Source organism: Heteronotia binoei, chromosome 20 (genome assembly GCF_032191835.1).
Source record: "Heteronotia binoei isolate CCM8104 ecotype False Entrance Well chromosome 20, APGP_CSIRO_Hbin_v1, whole genome shotgun sequence".
Taxonomy (NCBI): Eukaryota; Metazoa; Chordata; class Lepidosauria; order Squamata; family Gekkonidae; genus Heteronotia; species Heteronotia binoei.
In genome coordinates this window covers 38,261,744-38,282,971 of record NC_083242.1, presented here as the reverse complement: position 1 = coordinate 38,282,971, position 21,228 = coordinate 38,261,744, and the positions used below count along the sequence as shown (strand labels likewise).

Sequence of the window (21,228 nt, the reverse complement as noted above, 5' to 3'; positions counted from 1 at the left end):
GGGGACCCTTTTAAGAAGGGCCGAGGGACCCCTCCAAAAGCATTGTCTGCCCGAGAGAGCCGGCAGGGCCAGTGGGTTGGTGAGGAGTGGCCCAGCCGGGAGGGGCTTGTCTCCTGTAAAACACTTTCTAACGTCTCCCTCCCTCCCTCTCTGTCTGCCCCACCCTGCCCCACTCCCCTCCCCCACCCTGCCTGGGCAGCCCTTGGCCCCGACTCCTGCTCTATTGGGATAGAGGAGTAAGCTGGTACGTCTTCTCTTTCCTTTGGACACGCTGGCAGGAGGGGGTGGGGGAGGGCAGGCAGAATTGGGGAGGTGGGGGTGGAGACAAAGGGAGACACCCCCCTGATCCTCCCTGGCCTGGATCCTTGCCCCTCAGTTCTGCTCGGGGCAGAGGGCCTCACTGGTGCAGGCCTCCCCCTGCTGGGACCTAGCCTCCGGTTTCTGCCCGGCCTCTCCAGGAAGGGGGCGCAGCTCAGCTCCTGACACCCCCCCCCCAACTCTCCCCCGCTTCTAGGATCTTCTGACTTTGCCAGCATGCTCCAGAGCCGTGGGATCAGCAACGTCGAGCTGCCCGCCCTCTGCAGCCATCCCATTCTCCGCGTGGAAAGCAGGCAGAGCCCGGCCTGAGTGGGACCACCCAGCCCAGCAATGGCCTGCGAACCCAGGGCCCCGGTCTCCTCCTCCTCCTCCATCATCCGGGACACTTTGAGCGCTCTCCGTCGCCCTGTTCTCTTGTGCTGCTGGCTGGGCAGTCTTTCCCCCGGGCCTGGACTCCGCCTCCCCCTCCCCAAGGACTTGTGTCTTTGTACAGATGTGGATGGTTCAGCCCCCTCCCCTCCCCTCCCGGGGATTCAGACAAAGCCTCTTCTGCCTTCCTCACTGCCACCCTGCTCGGAAACGGTTGGCCTGCCAGGGCTGCTTTCGGGTTTGCCCTTCTCAGTCCTTTGGTGCTCCCGCTTGGTGTAGCAGCCGGGCCGTGGGCACCTCCCTCCCTTCCCCAGCCTGGGAGGGCAGGGGGGCTTCCTGCCTTCTTCCCTGTGCTTCACTGCCATGTGCCCCAGGGGAGCATCCTCTTCCCCAGCTCCCCCTCGGAGCCTGAGCTGCCTGGGGTGAAGGGGGTGGGGCAGAGGCTCAGCCCAGCAGCTGATGTTTGGGGCAGAGGAGCCGCCAGTCTCCCTCTGGGCAGGGGAGGAAGAGCTGTGCTGCTCTGGCCAGAGCCCTCCTGCCCCATAGCTTCCCTCTCCTGAGGGCTCCTGCTGCCGCCATAACCCTGGGCCGGTCCGAGGCTCCCCACCTCTGAAGGATTCCCTCCGCTTGTGACTGGCTTCCCACCCCACCCTCCCCCCAGTAGAGCAGTGTTCGCTGGTGACATGGAAGGAGATGGAAGGTGGGTGGGTAGTGGGGATGCAGCCCTTCTGGACCCCTCGATGTGGCAAGCCAGGCGGGCAGATGCTCCGGCCCCCCTCCCATGCTGCCTGGGGGCCGTGACGTGCCTTGGCCCCGTTCCTCCCCCCCCTTTCTGTGGTGCCATCCTTTCCCTTCCCTGCCTCCCGAAATCTCCACCCCGCCCCCCCCAAGGCTTGGCGTGTTTCTATATTTATAAGAATAAACTCCTCCTGTGTGGCCTGCCCTGGCTCTGGCTGTTTGTGGGGGGGTCGGTGAGAAGGGAGCGGAGGCCTGGAGGGATCCTCCTCCTTCCAGTAGCAGTAGCAGCAGCAGCAGCAGCAACCAGCCTCTTTGCATCAGCTGCTGGGGAGGGCAGGCAGAAGGCGGCAGGGGTGTGCTGGGCCAATGGGATGGATCCAGCCACTCCAGCCCCCATCTGCTCAGGCCGGAGCTTCCTGGGAGGAGTAGCTGGAGAGGCAGGAGTTGGGCATGGACACTTGGGGTAGCGTTTGCAGGCCGGGGGAGGAATAGATAAAGATGATGATATTGGATTTATAACCCACCCTATACTCTGAGTCTCAGAGTAGCTCAGAATCTCCTTTATCTTCCTCCCCCACAACAGACACCCTGTGAGGTAGCTGGGGCTGAGAGAGCTCTGACAGAAGCTGCCCTTTCAAGGAGAGCTCTGTAGGAGGTATGCCTGACCCAAGGCCATTCCAGCAAGTGCAAGTGGAGGAGGGGTGAATCAAACCTGGTTCTCCCAGATAAGAGTCTGCGCACTTCACCACGACACCAAACTGTCATTCTAGTACACAAACTGGTGAGAGATTAAAGGCAGAGAAAGCAGCCAGGGGTGGAGGCAGCAGCTGGTGCCATCTCACTGACCAAAGCAGCCCGCCCCCCCATCAACTGTCCAAGGCCAGGGGCTTGTGCGTCACGCAAAGAAAGACCCAAACTGGCTTTCTTTGTTCCTTGCCTGTGTTTACTGAAACCAATTCTGCAGCCAAGAGACAGATTTTTTTTTTTTTTTTTACAAAACGGGGGAAGGGGAAAGCAGGTGGCCTCAGAAGGCGGGGAGAGGCACTGAAGCAGCCCCCCCGCGAGGGAGCACCCAACCAGCCAGACTGGCCTCGAAGTCCCCAAGCCCAGCCTGGCAAGCGGCCTCCAGAGCTCACCCTTCCCAGGGCTGCAACTCGACGGCCAGGAAGCTGTGGGCAAAGGCGGGCTCTTCCTCCTCCAGACCCCAGCCGCCTCCCAGGATGGGCTCTGCTCCCGCCTCCTCCCAGGGCTCGGCCAGAGGCTCCGGGCGCAGCACCAGGCCCTCCTCCTCTTCGGCGGGGGGTGTCGCAGGGCCCCTCTGGCTCAGGGCGCTGAGAGGCGGCTGTGGGGAGAGGGCAGGCAGCTCCTCTGCTGTGACCAGAGCGCCAAGGGCCGCACTGAGCTCCAGGCCCTCTTCTCTGGCATCCAGGGCCCCCTCCAGCGCAGGAGCCCAGCTGAGGGGGCCCGGCAGAAGCGGCCACTGCTTCCCTCTTTGCCCCAGCAGGCCCTCTCTTCTCGCCCTCCGGCAGGATCCGTGCCTGGCGTCTGCAGCCGGAGCGGGGAGCGCGGGCATCCGCTTCCGTGGAAAGGCACCGTTGAGGAGGGTGTCTGCGTACTGGGGGTCGATCCGCCAGAAGCCCCCCTTGCCGGGCTCGTTCTTTCCCCGCGGCACCTTCTGGAAACACTTGTTGAGCGACAGGCTGTGCCGGATGGAGTTCTGCAAGGACACGCACAGGCGGGGGGCTCAGGGGGGCTGCGGAGGGAAGAGGGGGCAGCCACAGGGGTGGGTCAACCGACGGCCACCCTCTGGCTACTGGCCAAGCTTGAACCAAACTCCGGGGGCCCCCCAGCCCCGCACTCTCCCGCTCCCATGAATGCAGAGGCCCAGAGAAGAGCCAGCTCCTCCAGCCTGTCTGCCCCCCCCAGCTGCTTCTTACCTGCCAGCTGGGCTCCGCATGGCGGTAATAGCAGAAGTTCTCCATGATCCAGGCATAGATGGCAGCGAGCGAGAGCTTGGCCTCCTTGCTGGCCCGCATGGCCATGCAGATGAGGGTGGCGTAGGAGAAGGGGGGCTTCACCTGGGAGTCCGTCTTGCAGGCGGCGGCGGCTTCGGAAGCCAGGGTGGCGGGGGGCTGCCGAAAGCTGGTGCTGGAGGAGGTGGGCTTGCCCGTGCTGGCGGGCATCCCCTTGGCTGCAGTGTCTCCGGCTGGGGGGCTGGCTGGGCCGTAGGAGCCCTGGAGGACTCTGGAGGCCGAGGGTGCCTCGGGGTCAGCAGCGGGGAGGAAGGAGAACTCCTGGAGCCACTGGAGGTTGGTGAGGCTGTCATCCTCCGGCGCCCCGGTCCTTCTGCTGGCCTTCCAGGCTCTCACCTCCACCTCCTCCGGCTGCACCACAGGGAAGCTGCAGCCGGCCATGCTGCCTAAGCCTCCAGCCCCGCTGGGCCTTGCTGTCTCCCACCGTGAAACAAAGTCAGGCTGGGTGGGGGAGTTGGAGGAGGGGCCTGGGCCCCCCGGGAAGATCTGCGGGGGGCCCAACACAAAAGGGAAGCTGCTGCCAGCCTCCTCACGCTGGATCTGGTTACCTTGCAGCTGCCAGGGGCCGCGCTATCCTGTTTCCGAGGGTGTCCAGGTGGCTGCGGTGCCTTCATTAAGGGAGTGCGCAGCTCAGCTGATGGGGCTGCAACCTGAGGAGGCCCGGGTGGGGTGGGGTGGAGGGCAGGGAGTCGCAGCCTCACCCCCAAAGGACTCGCCGGCCAACAAAAGGCCAGAAGAGGCGGCTGACCCCCACCTGTGGGGGTCCTCTCACGTCTCCGGCCTCCTTGTGTGAAAGAGCTGAGGGGGGCCCCCCCCGTGGGGCTCCAAGCCCTCCAACCACTCACCTGCCTCTAAGTCACCTGGCGGGAGGAGGGGCTTTGTCTGAGGCACCGCCCCCTCCTCGTCCCGGCTGTGGTTCTGGACCAGGCAGGAGGCCGGCAGAGGCGTTTTGAGTAATAAGCCCCACAGATCAGCAATGTGCAAAAGGGGGAGAGGGAAAAAGCCAAGCAAGCAGACAATCACAGCAATTGTAATGACACAAAATTCATGGAATACAGTTGTTAACCGTAGATATATGACTCTTGACCAGTGTTCCCTCTAAGCTGAGTTAGTGTGAGCTAGCTCACAGATTTTTAGCCTCCAGCTCACACATTTTTATCTTAGCTCAGGTAGAGCACAATAATTGATGCTGCAGCTCCCAACTTTAATGCCAGGAGCTCACAAAGTTGAATTTTTGCTCACAAGACTCTGCAGCTTAGAGGGAACATCACTCTTGACACCGAGTTTCAAGGCTGAAGCTGCCCGGGCTCGCCTGGGCATGGGCCTGCAAAGGGTGCCTTGCTCCCCCTCCACAACTAGCACCCCCCCCCTCCCAACCAGGGTTGCCAAGTCCAGTTCACGAAATATCTGGGGGCGGAGCCAGGAGCAAGGTTGGGACAAGCATCATTGAACTCCCAAGGGAGTTCTGGCCATCACATTTAAAGGAACCGCACACCTTTTAAATGCCTTCTACATCCATTGGAAATGAGGAATAGGGGCACCTTCTTTTGGGGCTCATAGAATTGGACTCCCTGGTCCAATCCTTTTGAAACTTGGAGGGCGTTTCTGGAAGAGGCACTGAATACTATGCTGAAAATTTGGTGCCTCTATCTCAAGCACCATTCGCCTCAGATACCCCTTAATCAATTCTCCATCATACCCTATGGGAATCGATCTCCATAGGGAATAATGGAGTGCCCAGCAGACATTTCCTCCCCCCCTCCACTTTCTGATGACCCTGAAGCGTGGGAAGGGCCTCCAAACCGGTGGGATCCCCTGCCCCCTCCCACCTGGGGGCTGGCAACTCTAGGCGAACTATCTGGAGGGCTAATCCGGATTAATGTCAAACCGGGGACTCCGGTCAGGCGTCTGGTTGGGCGGGTGAGAGCCTGGGCTTGAACAGGCAGAGCCACGGGTGCATTGCCCACAGCCAGCTCACACACGCGTCTCCCACTTGCACGTGAGAACGCCCCGAGTTTGGTACACCCGACGACGGGGAAGGCGGTCCTGCGGCTTCCACGCCACACACGGAACCAGCGCCTCCCTCCCCCCCCCCTCCATCCCGGCTGGCCAGGAGGCTCTCTGCACACGCCCCGAGGCACTGTCTGCCATCAGCCCGTCGCCTTTGCGAACGCCAAAGCACGACTGCCGCGCAAAAAAAATCCAGGACTACAGTTCCCGACATGCACAGCGCTGACTAGCCCCCTATGGGCAGGGCGCGCCGAGGCGCAGAAGAACCCTATTGGCCCGTCGAGGCTCCGCCCGCGAGCACCATTGGCTCGTTCCCCCCGCTCGTCATGGCGCAATCAGAGGCTCAGAGCGGCCAAACTGTGGCTCTTTCACACTTATGCGGCTCTTGAAGCCTCTACTGCCCTTTTGGACTGCTTGGAGAAGGCATCTCTTTAATCACTTCTCCAAGGCAGCCACCAGCCGTCGGGTGCTTAATGTTAAAGTTGCTTTCTTTCCACCTCCCCCACCTATTTGCCTCTTTCTGCCTTCCTTCCTTCCAGTTCTCAAACATCTGATGCTTATTCTATGTGGCTCTTATTGGCCACCCCTGTCCTATATCTTCTCCCCCAAGAGACACCCCGTGAGGTGGGTGGGGCTGAGAGAGCTCTCAGAAGCTTCCCTTTCAAGGACAGCTCTGCCAGAGCTATGGCTGACCCAAGGCCATCCCAGCAGCTGCAAGGGGAGGAGTGGGGAATCAAACCTGGTTCTCCCAGATAAGAGAGCTATGGCTGACCTAAGGCCATTCTAGCAGGTGCAAGTGGAGGAGTGGGGAACCAAACCCGGTTCTCCCATTAAGAGTCCACACACTTAACCACTACACCAAACTGAGGTGGGGCAATAGGACAGGATCCCAGAAGAGCAAGGGGTGACTCCAGTGGCACCTTGCAGACCAACAGAGTTGAATCTGAGTGTAAGCTTTCGTGTGCATCTATGCACATGAAGGCTTTTACCCAGAATTAACCTTTGTCGGTCTTCAACGTGCCGCTGGACTCCTGCTGCTTCTGACCAACACAGCCACCTACCTGGACAGAGTCTGAGGGCACAGCGTGGGGCTGGAAAGTCTTTAGGCTTTCCAAAGGCACACGCCCCTTCCTGCCTTTGACAAAGCGTTCAGGATGCCACGGACTGGAATTGCAGAGAAGACTCTGCTCCAGTGAGGCTGGGAGTTCCCAGAGACAGGCAAAAAGCCGCGTGGTGCTGGGTCAGTGGTGAAAAAAACCCTTTGAGTTCTCAAACCAGTCCAGAGATCTCCTGAGCCAGCGATTTGGAGAAAGGTTTTACAAAATATGTCACTGCAAGCTTGGACATACCAGGGAGCAAAGCAGTTTTGAGCAGAGGACTTCTCTCAATCTCTGTGTTGCAGGGCAGGCTTATTTTTAAACTATTAACACTTACTTGGGGGTGTTAAATGACAGGCAGAACAGACAGGAACTGAAATAAATGGCTGTGCTCTTTTGAGGCCTCTGACTTCATTTCTGTGCCAGTCTTAAAAGCCAGTTGGGAAGGACCTGTGGTGGGTACCTGTACATCTTGATACACAGGTGAGCATTGAGACCACACACCCGCAGCCCACCTGTAGAACCGTATAGCTGAAATGGTGTCTTGACACTGTGACCCTTAAAAGATGTGGGAGTATCACAAGTTCAGTTACCCAGACAAGCTCAGCTACCAGACCCTCGAATGTCTGGAAAACAAAGACGTTCTCACATCCGTCACACTGAGACAGGTTATTTCTGGATATTTGCTAAGCTATGGAGGATTTTTGTATACTAAGCAGAATATTTTGCATGCTTCCTGTGAGAAGCTTTTTGTTGCTATGACTTCATCTGAGACCTGAACCCTATAAAATGAAGACCGCTGGCTTTGCAAGCTAAGCATTCCTCCTGGATACGCGTGTTGTGTGGTTCCTTTCCTCACCCACCACTGGGAAACACAGCCTCAGGACTGCCTGAGTGCTCCAGCAGGTCTGGAACTCTCCCTACAGCAGCACAGCCATGGGGTGGGATGTTAGCTCTGGGATGGCGTCACCCAAGGCGCTTCATGGCTGGCTGGGGTGGGGGGGGAGGGAATGAAGGCAGGTTTCTTGAGTGCTGGTGCAGCACAATAGAACCCTGCTGGATCTCAAAAAAGAAGCCAGCTCCAAGATGGAGCAGTTCTCCGCTCTTGCCGGGAAGCTCCCCCGACACCCTCTGATGGCAGGGCAGGGAAGCCTCTGATGGAAAAGGTAAAGGGAGGCAGCTCCTGCCCTATGAGCACAAGCAGGAACGTTTCAGTCTAGGAAAAAAGATGGGTAAGGGGAGGCATTAGAGGCTTACAGAGTTATGCACCAGTGGGAAAAGTGGATAGGAGTGCAGAGATGTTTTCTCCTCGCATAAGGGGGCACCCCACAAAGTTCCCGAAAAAGAGGCGGACATAACTTTCAAAGGTTGCGCAGGTTCATGGCTGCTCTCCACAGTGACCGAAGGGAACATCTATGCTCAGAGGTAACACCGGGAAGGCCAGAATAAAGGCAAACTGCTGGTTTAATGCAGCAGGGCTCTTCTGATCTTATCACGCCAGGCAATTTCTTAGCACATGTGCTAAGCTTCCCACAAGCGAGTCGCCCAGGAGTTTCACGTCCACCTACCACGAACATCCAGGGAACAAAGATGTTGCAGTCCTCGGGGGGCACGGGGGGGGGGGGGCAGCAACAAGACAACCAGAGAGTCAAAACAAAACTTTTTAATCAGACATTTAAAGTGACCAGCTAACTTTTGCTCTTAATAAATAAGGGGACAACGGGCAAGTGGCCAAACTCAAGCCCTTCCAGCTGGGGAGCGGGGGTCCCTCCCAGTGAAGACAGAGAGAGGCCTCTTCTTCTCAGGCCTTTGATGGGCGGCGTGTGACTCGTGTGTAACGAAGCAGGAAGGCGTCCTTGTCAAGGGCACTGATATGGAAAGTGTAGGTGAAACCGTCAAAGAAAACCAGAATGTACAAACCAGAACTTGGGATGTTCTCAAGCAAAAGACCAAAAAAGATTAGAAAAATACATTTGGAGAAGATCACACACACTATGATTTCTATTAAAATGGCTCTTCCCACTTCACACTTGGAGGACGCCACTCCCACCCCCCAACAGATGGGCCTCTTGACACAGAGACCTGCTTGGCCCTGTGCGTGTTGTGGGCACCCCAAGACTGAGGGAGCGTCCATCTCTGCGCCACCCCCTGCCTGCCGGGAGTGCACCTGCATGGCTGCGAGATGGCTCTGCAGTGGGAACAGGGCTCCAGCTCCTTCAGGTCGGCTATAAGCTTCTCAACCCCTGAGACACAACTGCCCAGTGCAAAGCCCGGTGGGACCCGTCCCCTGCCCAGGGAGGACCGTTCTCCTTCCCATTGGGGCGCCTTGAGCAGAGGCCGTGAGCCCCGCCAGGCCCTGCTGGAGAAAGGTGGGGAGGGCGCCCTTCGCCCCCCTTCCCACCAGAAGAGCAGGAAAACCTTCCCTGCTTCAGGCCTGCTACGTCCTCCACTGCTCTTGGCTGTGCAAGAGGGGCCTCTGGGCAGCAGCAAATCCCCAGGACAGAGAGACCTGATGCTTCCCAGCACTGCTGGAGCACTTCTTCCTTCCTTCTTGCCGACCAGTCCCACCTGGGGCAGGCGCCTTCCGCTCCCCGCCCCCGGCCCGGTCTGCCTTTGCAGGGATGCCACTGCGGGCCTCAGTCCTCCTGCCCTCCCTCAATCTGTCAGTGAAAGGGTCTTGTGCAAAACAGGCAAAGGATGAGCCTCTGCCTCAAGGGCCCCGGGACAAGCATCAGAAGCCAGAGAGAACGCTTCTGCCCCAGAGCACCTCTCCACACCTGGCTGCACCTGGGTAGGCGCACCAGGAACACGGAGAATGCCGATGGGCAGCCTCTCTCTGAAACCTGGAGAGGCCCCCTGTGGAGGATGCTACTGCCGGGGGGAACAGAGGCGGCACCTGCCCGGACCCTGATGCCGGAAGGCTGGGCTTGGCGTTCAGATCGTGCCCCCAGCACCCCCCGTCTTTGCATTCTGGCTCAGACAGAGGCAAGAGGATATATACACTGTGTATATTGCATTATGTACACACATTTCACTATGAAACAGCAGATTCATTCCCTGTGTCTTCCCCATCTCCAGCTGCAGGACAGAGGAGTGTTTACAGCCAGGGTCTCTCCATGGGGGGAAGTCTTAGAGCAGCCCATGAAGCCACGCCGCCCAAGTCATGCCCCTCGACTGCTGCCCGCTCTCCTTCCTTTCGCCTGCCACTCCCAAGAGGATTCCTGGAGCAGGCAACACACCTCCCACGCAGCTGGAGCGGGAGCAAACAGCCGCTCCCTTGGTGCACAGGGAGGGGCAGGCCGTTCCGAGACAGCCGCCGCTACCCCCACCCCCCCGAACCTTCTCCTTCAAGCGCCAGGCCAAGGTGGGGAACTGGGAGCCTGGCAAGGCGGGGGAGGCTGCTGAAGGTCGCCTAATCCCCAGAGGGGCCGTCCACAGGTGGAGCCACCGGACACTTCCTCACCGCTGCACAACTCCAGCCAATAGCAGAAGGTCCTGCGGAAACAACCAGAGGGCTTTGTCAAGCAGCAGCCTCCACGTCACAGGTCTCGGCTTCAGGACGGGCGGACAGACAGACGTCTCCCCTCCCCTCCCCCCCCTCCCCGAGAAAAGGTGAAGCAGACAACCACAGCAGCAGCTTAAAGGATGCCTTGCTTAATGTGAGCGCTAACGAACTGTTTGAACATGGTTAACACCAGGGGCGAGGGGGTGAGGGAAGGAAAGCCAGTGATGGTTTTTTTGTCCACTGTGTGACACAGAGTGTTGGACTGGATGGGCCACTGGCCTGATCCAACAGGGCTTCTCTTACGTTCTTCTGTGACACAGAGTGTTGGACTGGAGGGGCCATTGGCCTGATCCAACAGGGCTTCTCTTACGTTCTTCTGTGACACAGAGTGTTGGACTGGAGGGGCCACTGGCCTGATCCAACAGGGCTTCTCTTACGTTCTTCTGTGACACAGAGTGTTGGACTGGAGGGGCCATTGGCCTGATCCAACAGGGCTTCTCTTACGTTCTTCTGTGACAGAGTGTTGGACTGGAGGGGCCACTGGCCTGATCCAACAGGGCTTCTCTTACGTTCTTCTGTGACACAGAGTGTTGGACTGGAGGGGCCACTGGCCTGATCCAACAGGGCTTCTCTTACGTTCTTCTGTGACACAGAGTGTTGGACTGGAGGGGCCATTGGCCTGATCCAACAGGGCTTCTCTTACGTTCTTCTGTGACACAGAGTGTTGGACTGGAGGGGCCACTGGCCTGATCCAACAGGGCTTCTCTTACGTTCTTCTGTGACACAGAGTGTTGGACTGGAGGGGCCATTGGCCTGATCCAACAGGGCTTCTCTTATGTTCTTATGTGACACAGAGTGTTGGACTGGATGGGCCACTGGCCTGATCCAACAGGGCTTCTCTTACGTTCTTCTGTGACACAGAGTGTTGGACTGGAGGGGCCATTGGCCTGATCCAACAGGGCTTCTCTTACGTTCTTCTGTGACACAGAGTGTTGGACTGGAGGGGCCACTGGCCTGATCCAACAGGGCTTCTCTTACGTTCTTCTGTGACACAGAGTGTTGGACTGGAGGGGCCATTGGCCTGATCCAACAGGGCTTCTCTTACGTTCTTCTGTGACAGAGTGTTGGACTGGAGGGGCCACTGGCCTGATCCAACAGGGCTTCTCTTACGTTCTTCTGTGACACAGAGTGTTGGACTGGAGGGGCCACTGGCCTGATCCAACAGGGCTTCTCTTACGTTCTTCTGTGACACAGAGTGTTGGACTGGAGGGGCCATTGGCCTGATCCAACAGGGCTTCTCTTACGTTCTTCTGTGACACAGAGTGTTGGACTGGAGGGGCCACTGGCCTGATCCAACAGGGCTTCTCTTACGTTCTTCTGTGACACAGAGTGTTGGACTGGAGGGGCCATTGGCCTGATCCAACAGGGCTTCTCTTACGTTCTTCTGTGACACAGAGTGTTGGACTGGAGGGGCCACTGGCCTGATCCAACAGGGCTTCTCTTACGTTCTTCTGTGACACAGAGTGTTGGACTGGAGGGGCCACTGGCCTGATCCAACAGGGCTTCTCTTACGTTCTTCTGTGACACAGAGTGTTGGACTGGAGGGGCCATTGGCCTGATCCAACAGGGCTTCTCTTACGTTCTTCTGTGACACAGAGTGTTGGACTGCATGGGCCACTGGCCTGATCCAACATGGCTTCTCTCATATTATGTTCAGTGTGGCATAATGGCTAAGAATGTCAAATCCCTGCGTGTGCCATGGAAACTTGCTGGGTGACCTTGGGCCAGTCACCACCCCTCAGCCTGACCTACCTCTCAGGGCTGTTGTGAGGACAAAATGGAGGAGACCAATGTCAACAGCTTTGGGCTGCCATTGGGAAGAACGGGGGAGTACAAATGCACAAAATAAAAGTTTGCTCCAAGGGGAGGGTGGAAAGGTGGGGTTATGCTGGTTCCCAAGCTCCCGGCCACAGTTTCTAAAAGTGCCAGACTTCCACATCCAGCAGTCCTTGGCAACCTCAGGTCTCCCACAGTCTTCTTTTGTGGAACAATACAACATTTTTGTTCCTGACTGAAAGGCAGCAATGCCTGTAACTGGAGGAGGTGGTGTGTGTGTGTGTGTGTGTGTGGAATGACGACCAAACAGCCACTGCCATCACCCATCCCTCAGAGCCCCTCACGCCAAGCCACACGCGGAAAAGGAGGGCCCAGAGGGCAGTGCATGCGGCTGCGGCCTACCTTCGCAGGGTCACATGGTCCGGCTGTATTCGATGCCGCTCTTGGCTGAGAGGCTCGACCAGGGCAGGAGACTGCAGAGGAGGCTCTGGGCCTGGCGGTAGATCCGCTGGGGAATGGTGCAGGGGCTCAGATGGGCCAGGGCTGACCCGATGTGCTGAAGGTAATCAGTGCGCTGCTGTTAAGGAACAGAACTGGGGGGGGGGGGGGGCACCGCAGGCCAGCAGCAGGGACAGGCAGTGAGCAAGCGGGGAAACACCCTCTGGCCAGACAGCCCAGCAGGCCCCGGCCCCTGGAGAACAGCTGAACAGCCCCACAATGACACCCTGGAAACCTCCGCCTCGACCTTCAACCCCCAGGACTGTTTGCGCCGCTGGACTGGAGGGCGGCGGCTGCTCTGGGCTGCTGTTTTAGTCTCTGCCACCAGAAAGAGTTCTAGAAATAAAGGTGCACCAACATTTTTGCTCTCAAGGTTTCTGCAGCGGCATCTGCTTCGGGGTCACTGGACTTTTCACCCCGCCCACCCCCACTTGCAAAGCACTTCCGGATTCCCTTTCGCCAGACTACAATCCAAGAACCTCAGTTTATACACTGAACACAAGCGAACATATTTTCCAGTTTAGCACACATTAAAATATTGGTAATTAATAAGCAGCAGGCGGGCTCACCTTGCACCTTAATCTTCTGCCATACCTCCCAGACCTCCCCCCACCCGCCCCCTACTCCGGTTCTCTTCCTCCCTCCTGGCCTGGCAATGCCCCCACCCTGCAAGAGGGCCGAGCCGTTCTCTGCTTCGCCTGTGGGACACATCATGCCGCTTCTCAGGGCTCCGCTGCCCCCCGGGCCCAGGCCCGCCCCGTCACCAGCAAAGGATATAAGATTGTCCAGGGAGGGTGCCCACCGTTGATGTAAAGGACGTAAGTGAAGCCATCTTTCAGGACGCCCCGGATGGAGTAGTAGTAGGGCAGGTAGTGGTGTTGCTTGAAGTCTCTGTTCTCGTAGAAGCTGATGGCCGTGCTGTTGGTGGTGAGGACGTGCAGGTAGATGGCTTTGCAGTGGTCTTGGGCCGTGGTGGAGATGTGGTCTTTCAGGCTTTCCAGCAACAGCGAGCCTGCCGCCGAAGGAAGGAGGGCCGTGAGAAACAGGCGGGAGCCACGCCCACAGCCCTGGGCCGAGCACCCCCCTCCCCGGGGCCAGACCAAGAACGCCCCCTGGCTATGCTCCTCACCGAGAGGGCCCGGGCTGCTGGAGGACAGCCTGAACTTCTGCACGCGGAAGCCCAAACCTTTGGCCCTTCGCGGAGCTGTTTTCAGCTACATCATGCGGAGGGAGCCAAAAGCGGTGCTCCAGTTAAGAGACCTGCCAAGAGCCGACCGCCTCCCTCCTGCCAAGGACTGCAGAGGGAATCTCTAACAATAATCTCCCCTTGGAAAGCTGCACCGGGAACTCCACGCTCAGAGGTCACCAACTCCGGCTGCGTGTCTTCTCGCGTCACACGGCAGCAGCTTCCTAGGAATCTTACTTTTGTTCAAGGGAATAAAAACTGAGTTTCAGCTGAGGTCAGGCCTGAAGAGGGCTGGGCACGACCTGCCAGAACTGGAGAGGTGCAGCATGCAGGTCAGCTGGACTCCCAGGGAACATCAGAGAAGCTGTGCTGGGGGCCGCATCTGTCTCTCGCTTTGACATGGTTAGCTCAGGCTAGGCCTAACCTCATCAGAACTGGATAGGACTTGAACATAAGAACATCAGAGAAGCCATGTTGGATCAGGCCAATGGCCCATCCAGTCCAACACTCTGTGTCACACAGAGGCCAAATATATATATATATATACACACACACACACTGTGGCTAATAGCCACTGGTGGACCTCTGTTTCGTATTTTCATCCAATCCCCTCTTGAAGCTGGCTATGCTTGTAGCCCCCACCACCTCCTGTGGCAGTGAATTCCACGTGTTAATCACCCTTTGGGGGAAGAAGGACTTCCTTTTATCCGTTTAAACCTGACTGCTCAGCAATTTCATTGAAGGCCCACGAGTTCTTGTATTGTGAGAAAGGGAGAAAAGGACCTCTTTCTCTACTTTCTCCATCCCATGCATAATCTTGTAAACCTCTATCATGTCACCCTGCAGTCGACGTTTCTCCAAGCTAAAGAGCCGCAAGCGTTTTAACCTTTCTTCATAGGGAAAGTGTTCCAAACCTTTAATCATTCTAGCTGCCCTTTTCTGGACTTTTTGAGGTGCGATGACCAGAATTGTACACAGTATTCCAAATGAGACCGCACCATCCATTTATACAGGGGCATTATGATACTGGCTGATTTGTTTTCAATTCCCTTCCTAATAATTCCCAGCATGGCGTTGGCCTTTTTTATTGCAAACGCACACTGTCTTGACATTTTCAGTGAGTTATCTACCACGACCCCAAGATCTCTCTCTTGGTCAGTCTCTGCCAGTTCACACCCCATCAACTTGTATTTGTAGCTGGGATTCTTGGCCCCAATGTGCATTACTTTGCACTTGGCCACACTGAACTGCATCTGCCACATTGACGCCCACTCGCCCAGCCTCAACAGATCCCTTTGGAGTGCCTCACAATCCTCTCTGGTTCTCACCACCCTGAACAATTTAGTGTCACCCGCAAACTTGGCCACTTCACTGCTCACTCCCAACTCCAAATCATTATTATCTGGATGAGAGACCACCCGGGAAGTGCAGAGTTGCTACGCAGAGGCAGGCAACGGCCAACCACCTCTGTACGTCTCTTGCCTTGAAAGTCCCCCGAGGGGTCCCCGCAAGCCAGCTGCGGCTTGACAGCACATTCCACGCACCCATCCAGTCTCTCCAGGCCAGGCCTAATTCTGGAGACCTTTGATTGGTGGAGGTGGGAAGCTGACTCAAAGCAACCTGCAGGGCTTTCAAGGCAAGAGAAGAAGAAGACGACTGCAGATTTATACCCCGCCCTTCTCTCTGAATCAGAGACTCAAAGTGGCTTACAATCTCCTATATCTTCTCCCCCCACAACAGACACCCTGTGAGGTGGGTGGGGCTGAGAGAGATCTCCCAAAAGCTGCCCTTTCAAGGACAACTCCTGCGAGAGCTATGGCTGACCCAAGGCCATTCCAGCAGCTGCAGGTGGAGGAGTGGGGAATCAAGCCTGGTTCTCTCAGATAAGAGTCTGCACACGTAGCCACTACACCAAACTGGCTCTCACGTTTAGATGTTTAGAGGCTGTCCCTGCCTCTGCACAGCAGCCCTGGGCTTCCTTGGTTGCCTCCCATCCAATCACTAACCAAGTGCTTCATTTCTGAGCTCTGACAAGATTGCCTAGTCTTACCATCTAGGTAAGAGCAGGGACAAACGGAGGCAGCCGGCCCTTGCCTGCCTCTGGGCTTCCTGGGTGGTCTCCCATCCAAGTCGGAATCAGGGCCGACCCGGCTGAGCTTCTGAGACTCAAGGACAGGGGGCTAGCCTGGGCTATCCAGGGCAGGGCCTTATCATGCTACCCCCTCTAATAACACCTTTTTTTAACCTGTTTACCTGGGACAAAGAAACCACTCAACCTGTAATCTCCTCCTGGATCCCGTTTTAAAAAACAGCTCAGCATGAAATTTGCTGTCTCCCAGACTTCTGCCACAGAGACTGCCAAGTTTCACGAGGGAAACCGAAGCAGAACAAAACCACATTCAAAGCACAGCCAGGAGGTGGTGCGACGCGGGGACGAGACTCGTGCCTCTGCTCAGGGTGGGGCTGACGACACCTCCAGTTTGCATCACCTGCGGACAGCCGAACCAAAGCAAAGGCCCTCTTCTCTCTTACCTATGCCATGCTTTCTGAATTCTTTGGCCACGCCCAAGCTTAAAATGTAGGCAACTTGAGTATCCACAGGAAAGCTGGAAGCTAAAATATCACCATCCTAGAGAGGGAGGGGGAAAGAGACCGTGTTAAAGGCAGCCCCTAAACACAACGGCCCTTCTGCCGGAGGGGCAGCTTCTACTATCCAGTTTCCTTCCTCTGAGAAGACAGGGGGGAAATGTACAGTCAGAGCTACTCCCACCTGCCCAGTGGATAAAACTTCTATTTATTTATGGAGCTGACAGTCCACCTTTCTCACTGGGACTCAAGAGTGAGTCAGGACAACCAACAAGACCGAGCATCCGGTAAAACAAGTAAACAAACAAGTGATACACTTTCCTCGTGCCGTTGTGTTGGGACAGGTTTTATATGATGTTACGACTAATACGGGTTAAAAAAAAGAAATGGGGGGGGGGGGAAGCCCAGTGACTGGGCTAGAAGGCAGATGCTGGCTTGCAGCGTAACGTCATCTTGGTGGAAGAGGCACCCTGCAGCGGCAGAAGGCGACCCAGGGCTGCGCTCCCCCCCCCCCCCCCGCCTACCTCTTTGTGCACTTTTGTTCGACTCTTGATCTCTGCTACTATCATGCCCACAATGATGCCTCGGTAGGTGGCTGCCAAGGAAAAAAACTTCTTGTTGGAAGTGATGTCCCGATACCACGAGTCAGGGTACCTGGGAAGGGGGAAAACAGGACTGAGGAAAGGAAGCCTGGGCAGCTCACACTGCTGCCAAGGAGGAGGGACATTCAGAACATAAACATAAGAACATAAGAGAAGCCATGTTGGATCAGGCCAATGGCCCATCCAGTCCAACACTCTGTATCACATGAAGCTGTCTATGCTTGTAGCTGCCACCACCTCCTGTGGCAGTGAATTCCACATGTTAATCACCCTTTGGGTGAAGAAGTACTTCCTTTTATCTGTTTTAACCTGTCTGCTCAGCAATTTCATCGAATGCCCACGAGTTCTTGTATTGTGAGAAAGGGAGAAAAGTACTTCTTTCTCTACTTTCTCCATCCCATGCATTATCTTGTAAACCCCTATCATGTCACCCCGCAGTTGACGTTTCTCCAAGCTAAAGAGCCCGAAGCGTTTTAACCTTTCTTCATTGGGAAAGTGTTCCAAACCCATAATCATTCTAGTTGCCCTTTTCTGGACTTTTTCCAATGCTATAATATCCTTTTTGAGGTGCGGTGACCAGAATTGGCACACAGTACTCCAAATGAGACCGCACCATCGATTTATACAGGGGCATGATGATACTGGCTGATTTGTTTTCAATTCCCTTCCTAATAATTCCCAGCATGGCGCTGGCCTTTTTTATTGCAACCGCACGCTGTCTTGACATTTTCAGAGAGTGATCTACCACTACATTCAGATGGCCCAGGGAACTCAGGCCTGCCCTTTCAAGCACAGCGGCTCTCTTGTGTCCCCTGCAGAGACCAGCCTGCCCTCCTGTGCTTGTGGCTAACGGGGAGTGCTTTGGGGCAGGGGCCTTTAAAGTGAAGCCCTTGGGCCCTTCTCGTGCCCCCTTCCCCACCCCCCCACCCCACAGCCCCCGGACTGAGGCTCAGGTTTGGCCCGACTCCTCTGTGTTCGTGGTGCCCTGCGCCACTCCTCCTCCTCCTCCTCTTGCCCCTCCCTCACCCCCAAAAGCCTGGGCTGTGACCTACTCTATGGGGAACCAGTCGCCACAGAGTTGCTTGACCGTGTCTATGTCATCATGGCACAGCAGGCGAAGGCTGATCTCACTGAGTGCAGTCGGGGGCACCTCCTCTGTCATTCACACCTGCAGGGGAAAGAAAGAGGAGTCAAAGTCCGCGAGGGCAAAGGCGAGCCAAGCAGGAAGCTGCCACACAGAGGAGAAAAAGGGGAAGACAGGTCATTTACGTGATCCACCCAGCCTCTGCGTCTCCTGCTTCCTTCCCAGCCTCCAAAGGTCACTCAAGCTGCCAGTGCAAGCCAACCACCTCCTCCTGTGTCCGCTGGCAAAAAGGACTGCCAAAGAGTGATGTTCAGAATTCTAGACTGCAAAGCTGCCTCCAGAAGTGCAACACAGGACACTCTGGGAGGCGAAGCAGAAGAGCCCAATTTCCCCTCTGACCGCCCCCCCCCCCCCGCAACCCCATTTCACATGCCCTTCTCCTCCACCCCCTTCGCCAGTTTCCTCCCCACCAAACAAGGGCTCTCTTCCAAGGTGGCAGCTGAGGTTAGGAAAGCTCTCTCTCGCTGCTACCCGCCCAACCCCAACCCTATGAAAAATGACACCAGACGGCTTTTCAAAAAACACGGGAAGATCTATTATTCAAGGCTCAAACTGGAAATAAGAACTCCAGTTTTCAATTATTTATACTGACTGGCATTTAGAGCTGGATAGAATTCTACGGCCGCGCCAGCAGCTCCCTCTCCAAAGCCGGATTTCGCCCGGGAGAGACAAAAGCCACCGGTCAGTGAATCCGCGGGGAAGCAGCAGCAGCAGCCCAAGAAAGAAAGAGGCAGAGCCCTGGAACTGGGCGGCAAGACCAAGCAGAGGAGCGCCCATCACTGGGCCTCTGCGCCCACGGGCAGAGCCCCCAAGGTCTCTTCCGATTCCTGCCCCCTTGGTTCCACTGGGGTCAGCAGGAGTCTATTTTTGCCTTACAGAAAGTAACCCTGAACAAGAACCCAAGAAGGACAGCAACCCTGCTGAAGGGAAGGGAGGCTGGGCTCTCCCCACTCCTCCATCTCATTTTGGCTCTGCTCAGAAGATTCAGACTTCCTTTCATTTTTGTTAGCCATTACTGTAACATCGTAATCATCAACAGCAATCCATTTACAAGGAGTTAATGCAACGCAAGGTCCACAGAGTCCCAACGCACTCCATCGACTTCAAGAGATAATTAAGGCTAAAGCCATTAGCGTTTCCAAGACAGACCCTGAGAGCTGAGCCGCTGGGAATTCCCCTCTGTCCGTCTCCCCCAAAGAATTCTCAGGGTCATCCTGCACGCCTGTCCCTCTCATTCCTTGAGAAAAGCCACGGCAATGAGGCGCAATTAAGGTTGCCAGAGAGTCATGCCTTTGGGAGTGGCAGCTTTAGTGTCTACACTCCAGGGCTCTGACTCTAGCAAAGATGAAAGGCAGAGTACAATTCCGTCCTCTTAACAGGAAGGAAGTTACAACACTGCAAGGAACAGGCAGGAGGAGAAGAGCTCTCATTACAACAACAAGCAAGCGTCTGCTCTTGGCATGCATGTGACAGGCCCACAACTAAGGATGCGACTTTTGGGGCCTGTAATAGCAACATCTCACACAGTCCAAAGGCCATTTCTACCCCTGTGAGTGTCACGTGTCTCAAGCTGACACCTCTTTAAGAAGCCAAGAAAGCCTTGTTCCTTCACGGAGATTCTGGAGAGGCATCCCCACCAGCCTCACCTTTTCAGCCAGGCACAGTGAGGATTTGACATCCGCTGTTGCTTCAGCTTCCTGAATGTGTGCATTCGCACTTGTTTCTTGTATTTATTCCCACACGCTCCTCGTTCTTCCATAATGAAACCCCCAACAGATTTCCTAACCAGGCCCAGCTCTGCTTAATTTCAGCCTTCACAGCGTACCCTGGGAAGCTGAACTGCTCAGAGCAAGTGCTCTTGATACTGACTCTGCCTGGGAGCTGCCTTTCCAGATAAAGTGGCTTCTTCCTTCTCTCCTTCCTTTGCTCAGGCTCCCTCCAATCTTTTCACTGGAAGAGAGTGTGCCTTGGGAATGTTCTCTGCAGAAAATGAACAGCTGCCCTCTTTCCTGGAAGGACCTTCTCTCCAATCAGGCCACCAAGGGAAAAGCGGGGAGCGAAGTGTGAGCTACAAGCCTCTTGCATATAACTCCTTCTGAACAAATACCATGACCTCGATAGCCTAGATTAGCCTGATGTCCACAGATCTCATAAAGATAAAGATCACAGAGTTGGATCAACTAGACCAGTGGTGGCTAAACTTGCCGAATGTAAGAGCCACACAGAATAAACATCAGATGCTTGAGAGCTGCAGGCAGGCAGGAGGGGGAGGAAGGAAAGGGAGGCAGAGATGGAAAGAAAGCAACTTTAACTTCTAAAAGCATTCTTAAAGCTGTCAGCTGGCTTGCCTTGGAGAAGTGATTTAAAGAGAGAAATGCCTTCTCCAAGCTGGCCAATGGAGCGGGGCTTCAACAATATGTGTAAAAGAGCCACAGTTTGGCCTCCCCTGATTCTAGTCCAACCCCCTGCACAATGCAGGAAACTCACAAATGCCTCCCCCCCCCCGCAATGCACACAGCAGTGACACCTCCTCCACACCCAAAAAATGACAGACAGACAAAACCCTCAAGGATTCCTGCCAAACCAGCCTGGAGAAAAACTGCCTGACCCCAAAGTGGCCATCAGCATTTCCGTGGGTGTGTAAAAAAAGGCCACAAGAATTAAGCACTGATGCAGCCCTTCCTGCCCTCCTTCTCATGATCTGCCCAAGTTCACAGGATCAGCATTAGTTTAGATGGCCATCTAGCCTCCATTTAAAAACCTCCAAAGGTGAGCCTTGGGACGTCCCAAGGAGGAAGCCTGTTCTACTGAGGAACCACTCTTAACGTTCTTCCTAACGTTTAACCGAAAACTCTTTTGATGTAATTTCAACCTGCTGGGGGGCAACAGAAAACAACTCTGCACCATCCTCTATATGGCAGCCCTTCAAGTACTTGAAGATGGTGATTATATCACCTCTTGCTCCTGTCCTCTCCAGGCTAAACATCCCCAGCCCCTTCAGCCTTTCCTCACAGGACTTTGTCTCCAGACCCCTCACCATCTTTGTTGCCCTCCACTGGACCCCTTCCAGTTTGTCTATATCCTTCTTAAAATGTGGTGCCCAAAACTGAACACAAGACTCCAGGTGAGGTCTTACCAGAGCAGAGTAAAGCGATACCATCACATCACGTGATCTGGACACTAGACTTCTGTTGATACAGTCCAATATTGCATTTGCCTTTTTAGCTACCGCATCACACTGCTGACTGCTAGATCCTTTTTGCACATATTACTGCCAAGACAAGTCTCCCCCATCCACTAATGATG

General features: G+C 55.8%; 2 protein-coding genes and 1 long non-coding RNA gene across 3 annotated transcripts; 1 reads left to right on the top strand and 2 right to left on the bottom strand.

The window, feature by feature from the left end:
• Positions 1–187: 187 nt before the first annotated feature.
• Positions 188–1,628, top strand: LOC132588471 (uncharacterized). Its single transcript, XR_009556505.1, has 2 exons — positions 188–244; positions 515–1,628. It is a non-coding gene; the product is annotated as an uncharacterized LOC132588471 (long non-coding RNA).
• A 929-nt stretch (positions 1,629–2,557) lies between these two features.
• Positions 2,558–3,839, bottom strand: LOC132588292 (forkhead box protein J1-like). The gene is made up of 2 exons (XM_060260655.1): positions 3,363–3,839; positions 2,558–3,142 (listed from the first exon to the last, which is right to left on the bottom strand). The coding sequence occupies exons 1-2, from the start codon at positions 3,837–3,839 to the stop codon at positions 2,558–2,560; spliced, it is 1,062 nt and encodes a 353-aa protein (XP_060116638.1).
• Positions 3,840–12,318: 8,479 nt separating this feature from the next.
• Positions 12,319–17,959, bottom strand: NAA60 (N-alpha-acetyltransferase 60, NatF catalytic subunit). Its single transcript, XM_060260592.1, has 5 exons — positions 17,831–17,959; positions 16,701–16,830; positions 16,123–16,219; positions 13,169–13,416; positions 12,319–12,462 (listed from the first exon to the last, which is right to left on the bottom strand). Exons 1-5 carry the CDS (start codon positions 17,938–17,940, stop codon positions 12,319–12,321), a joined length of 729 nt encoding a protein of 242 aa, XP_060116575.1. The 5' UTR covers positions 17,941–17,959.
• Positions 17,960–21,228: the final 3,269 nt, after the last annotated feature.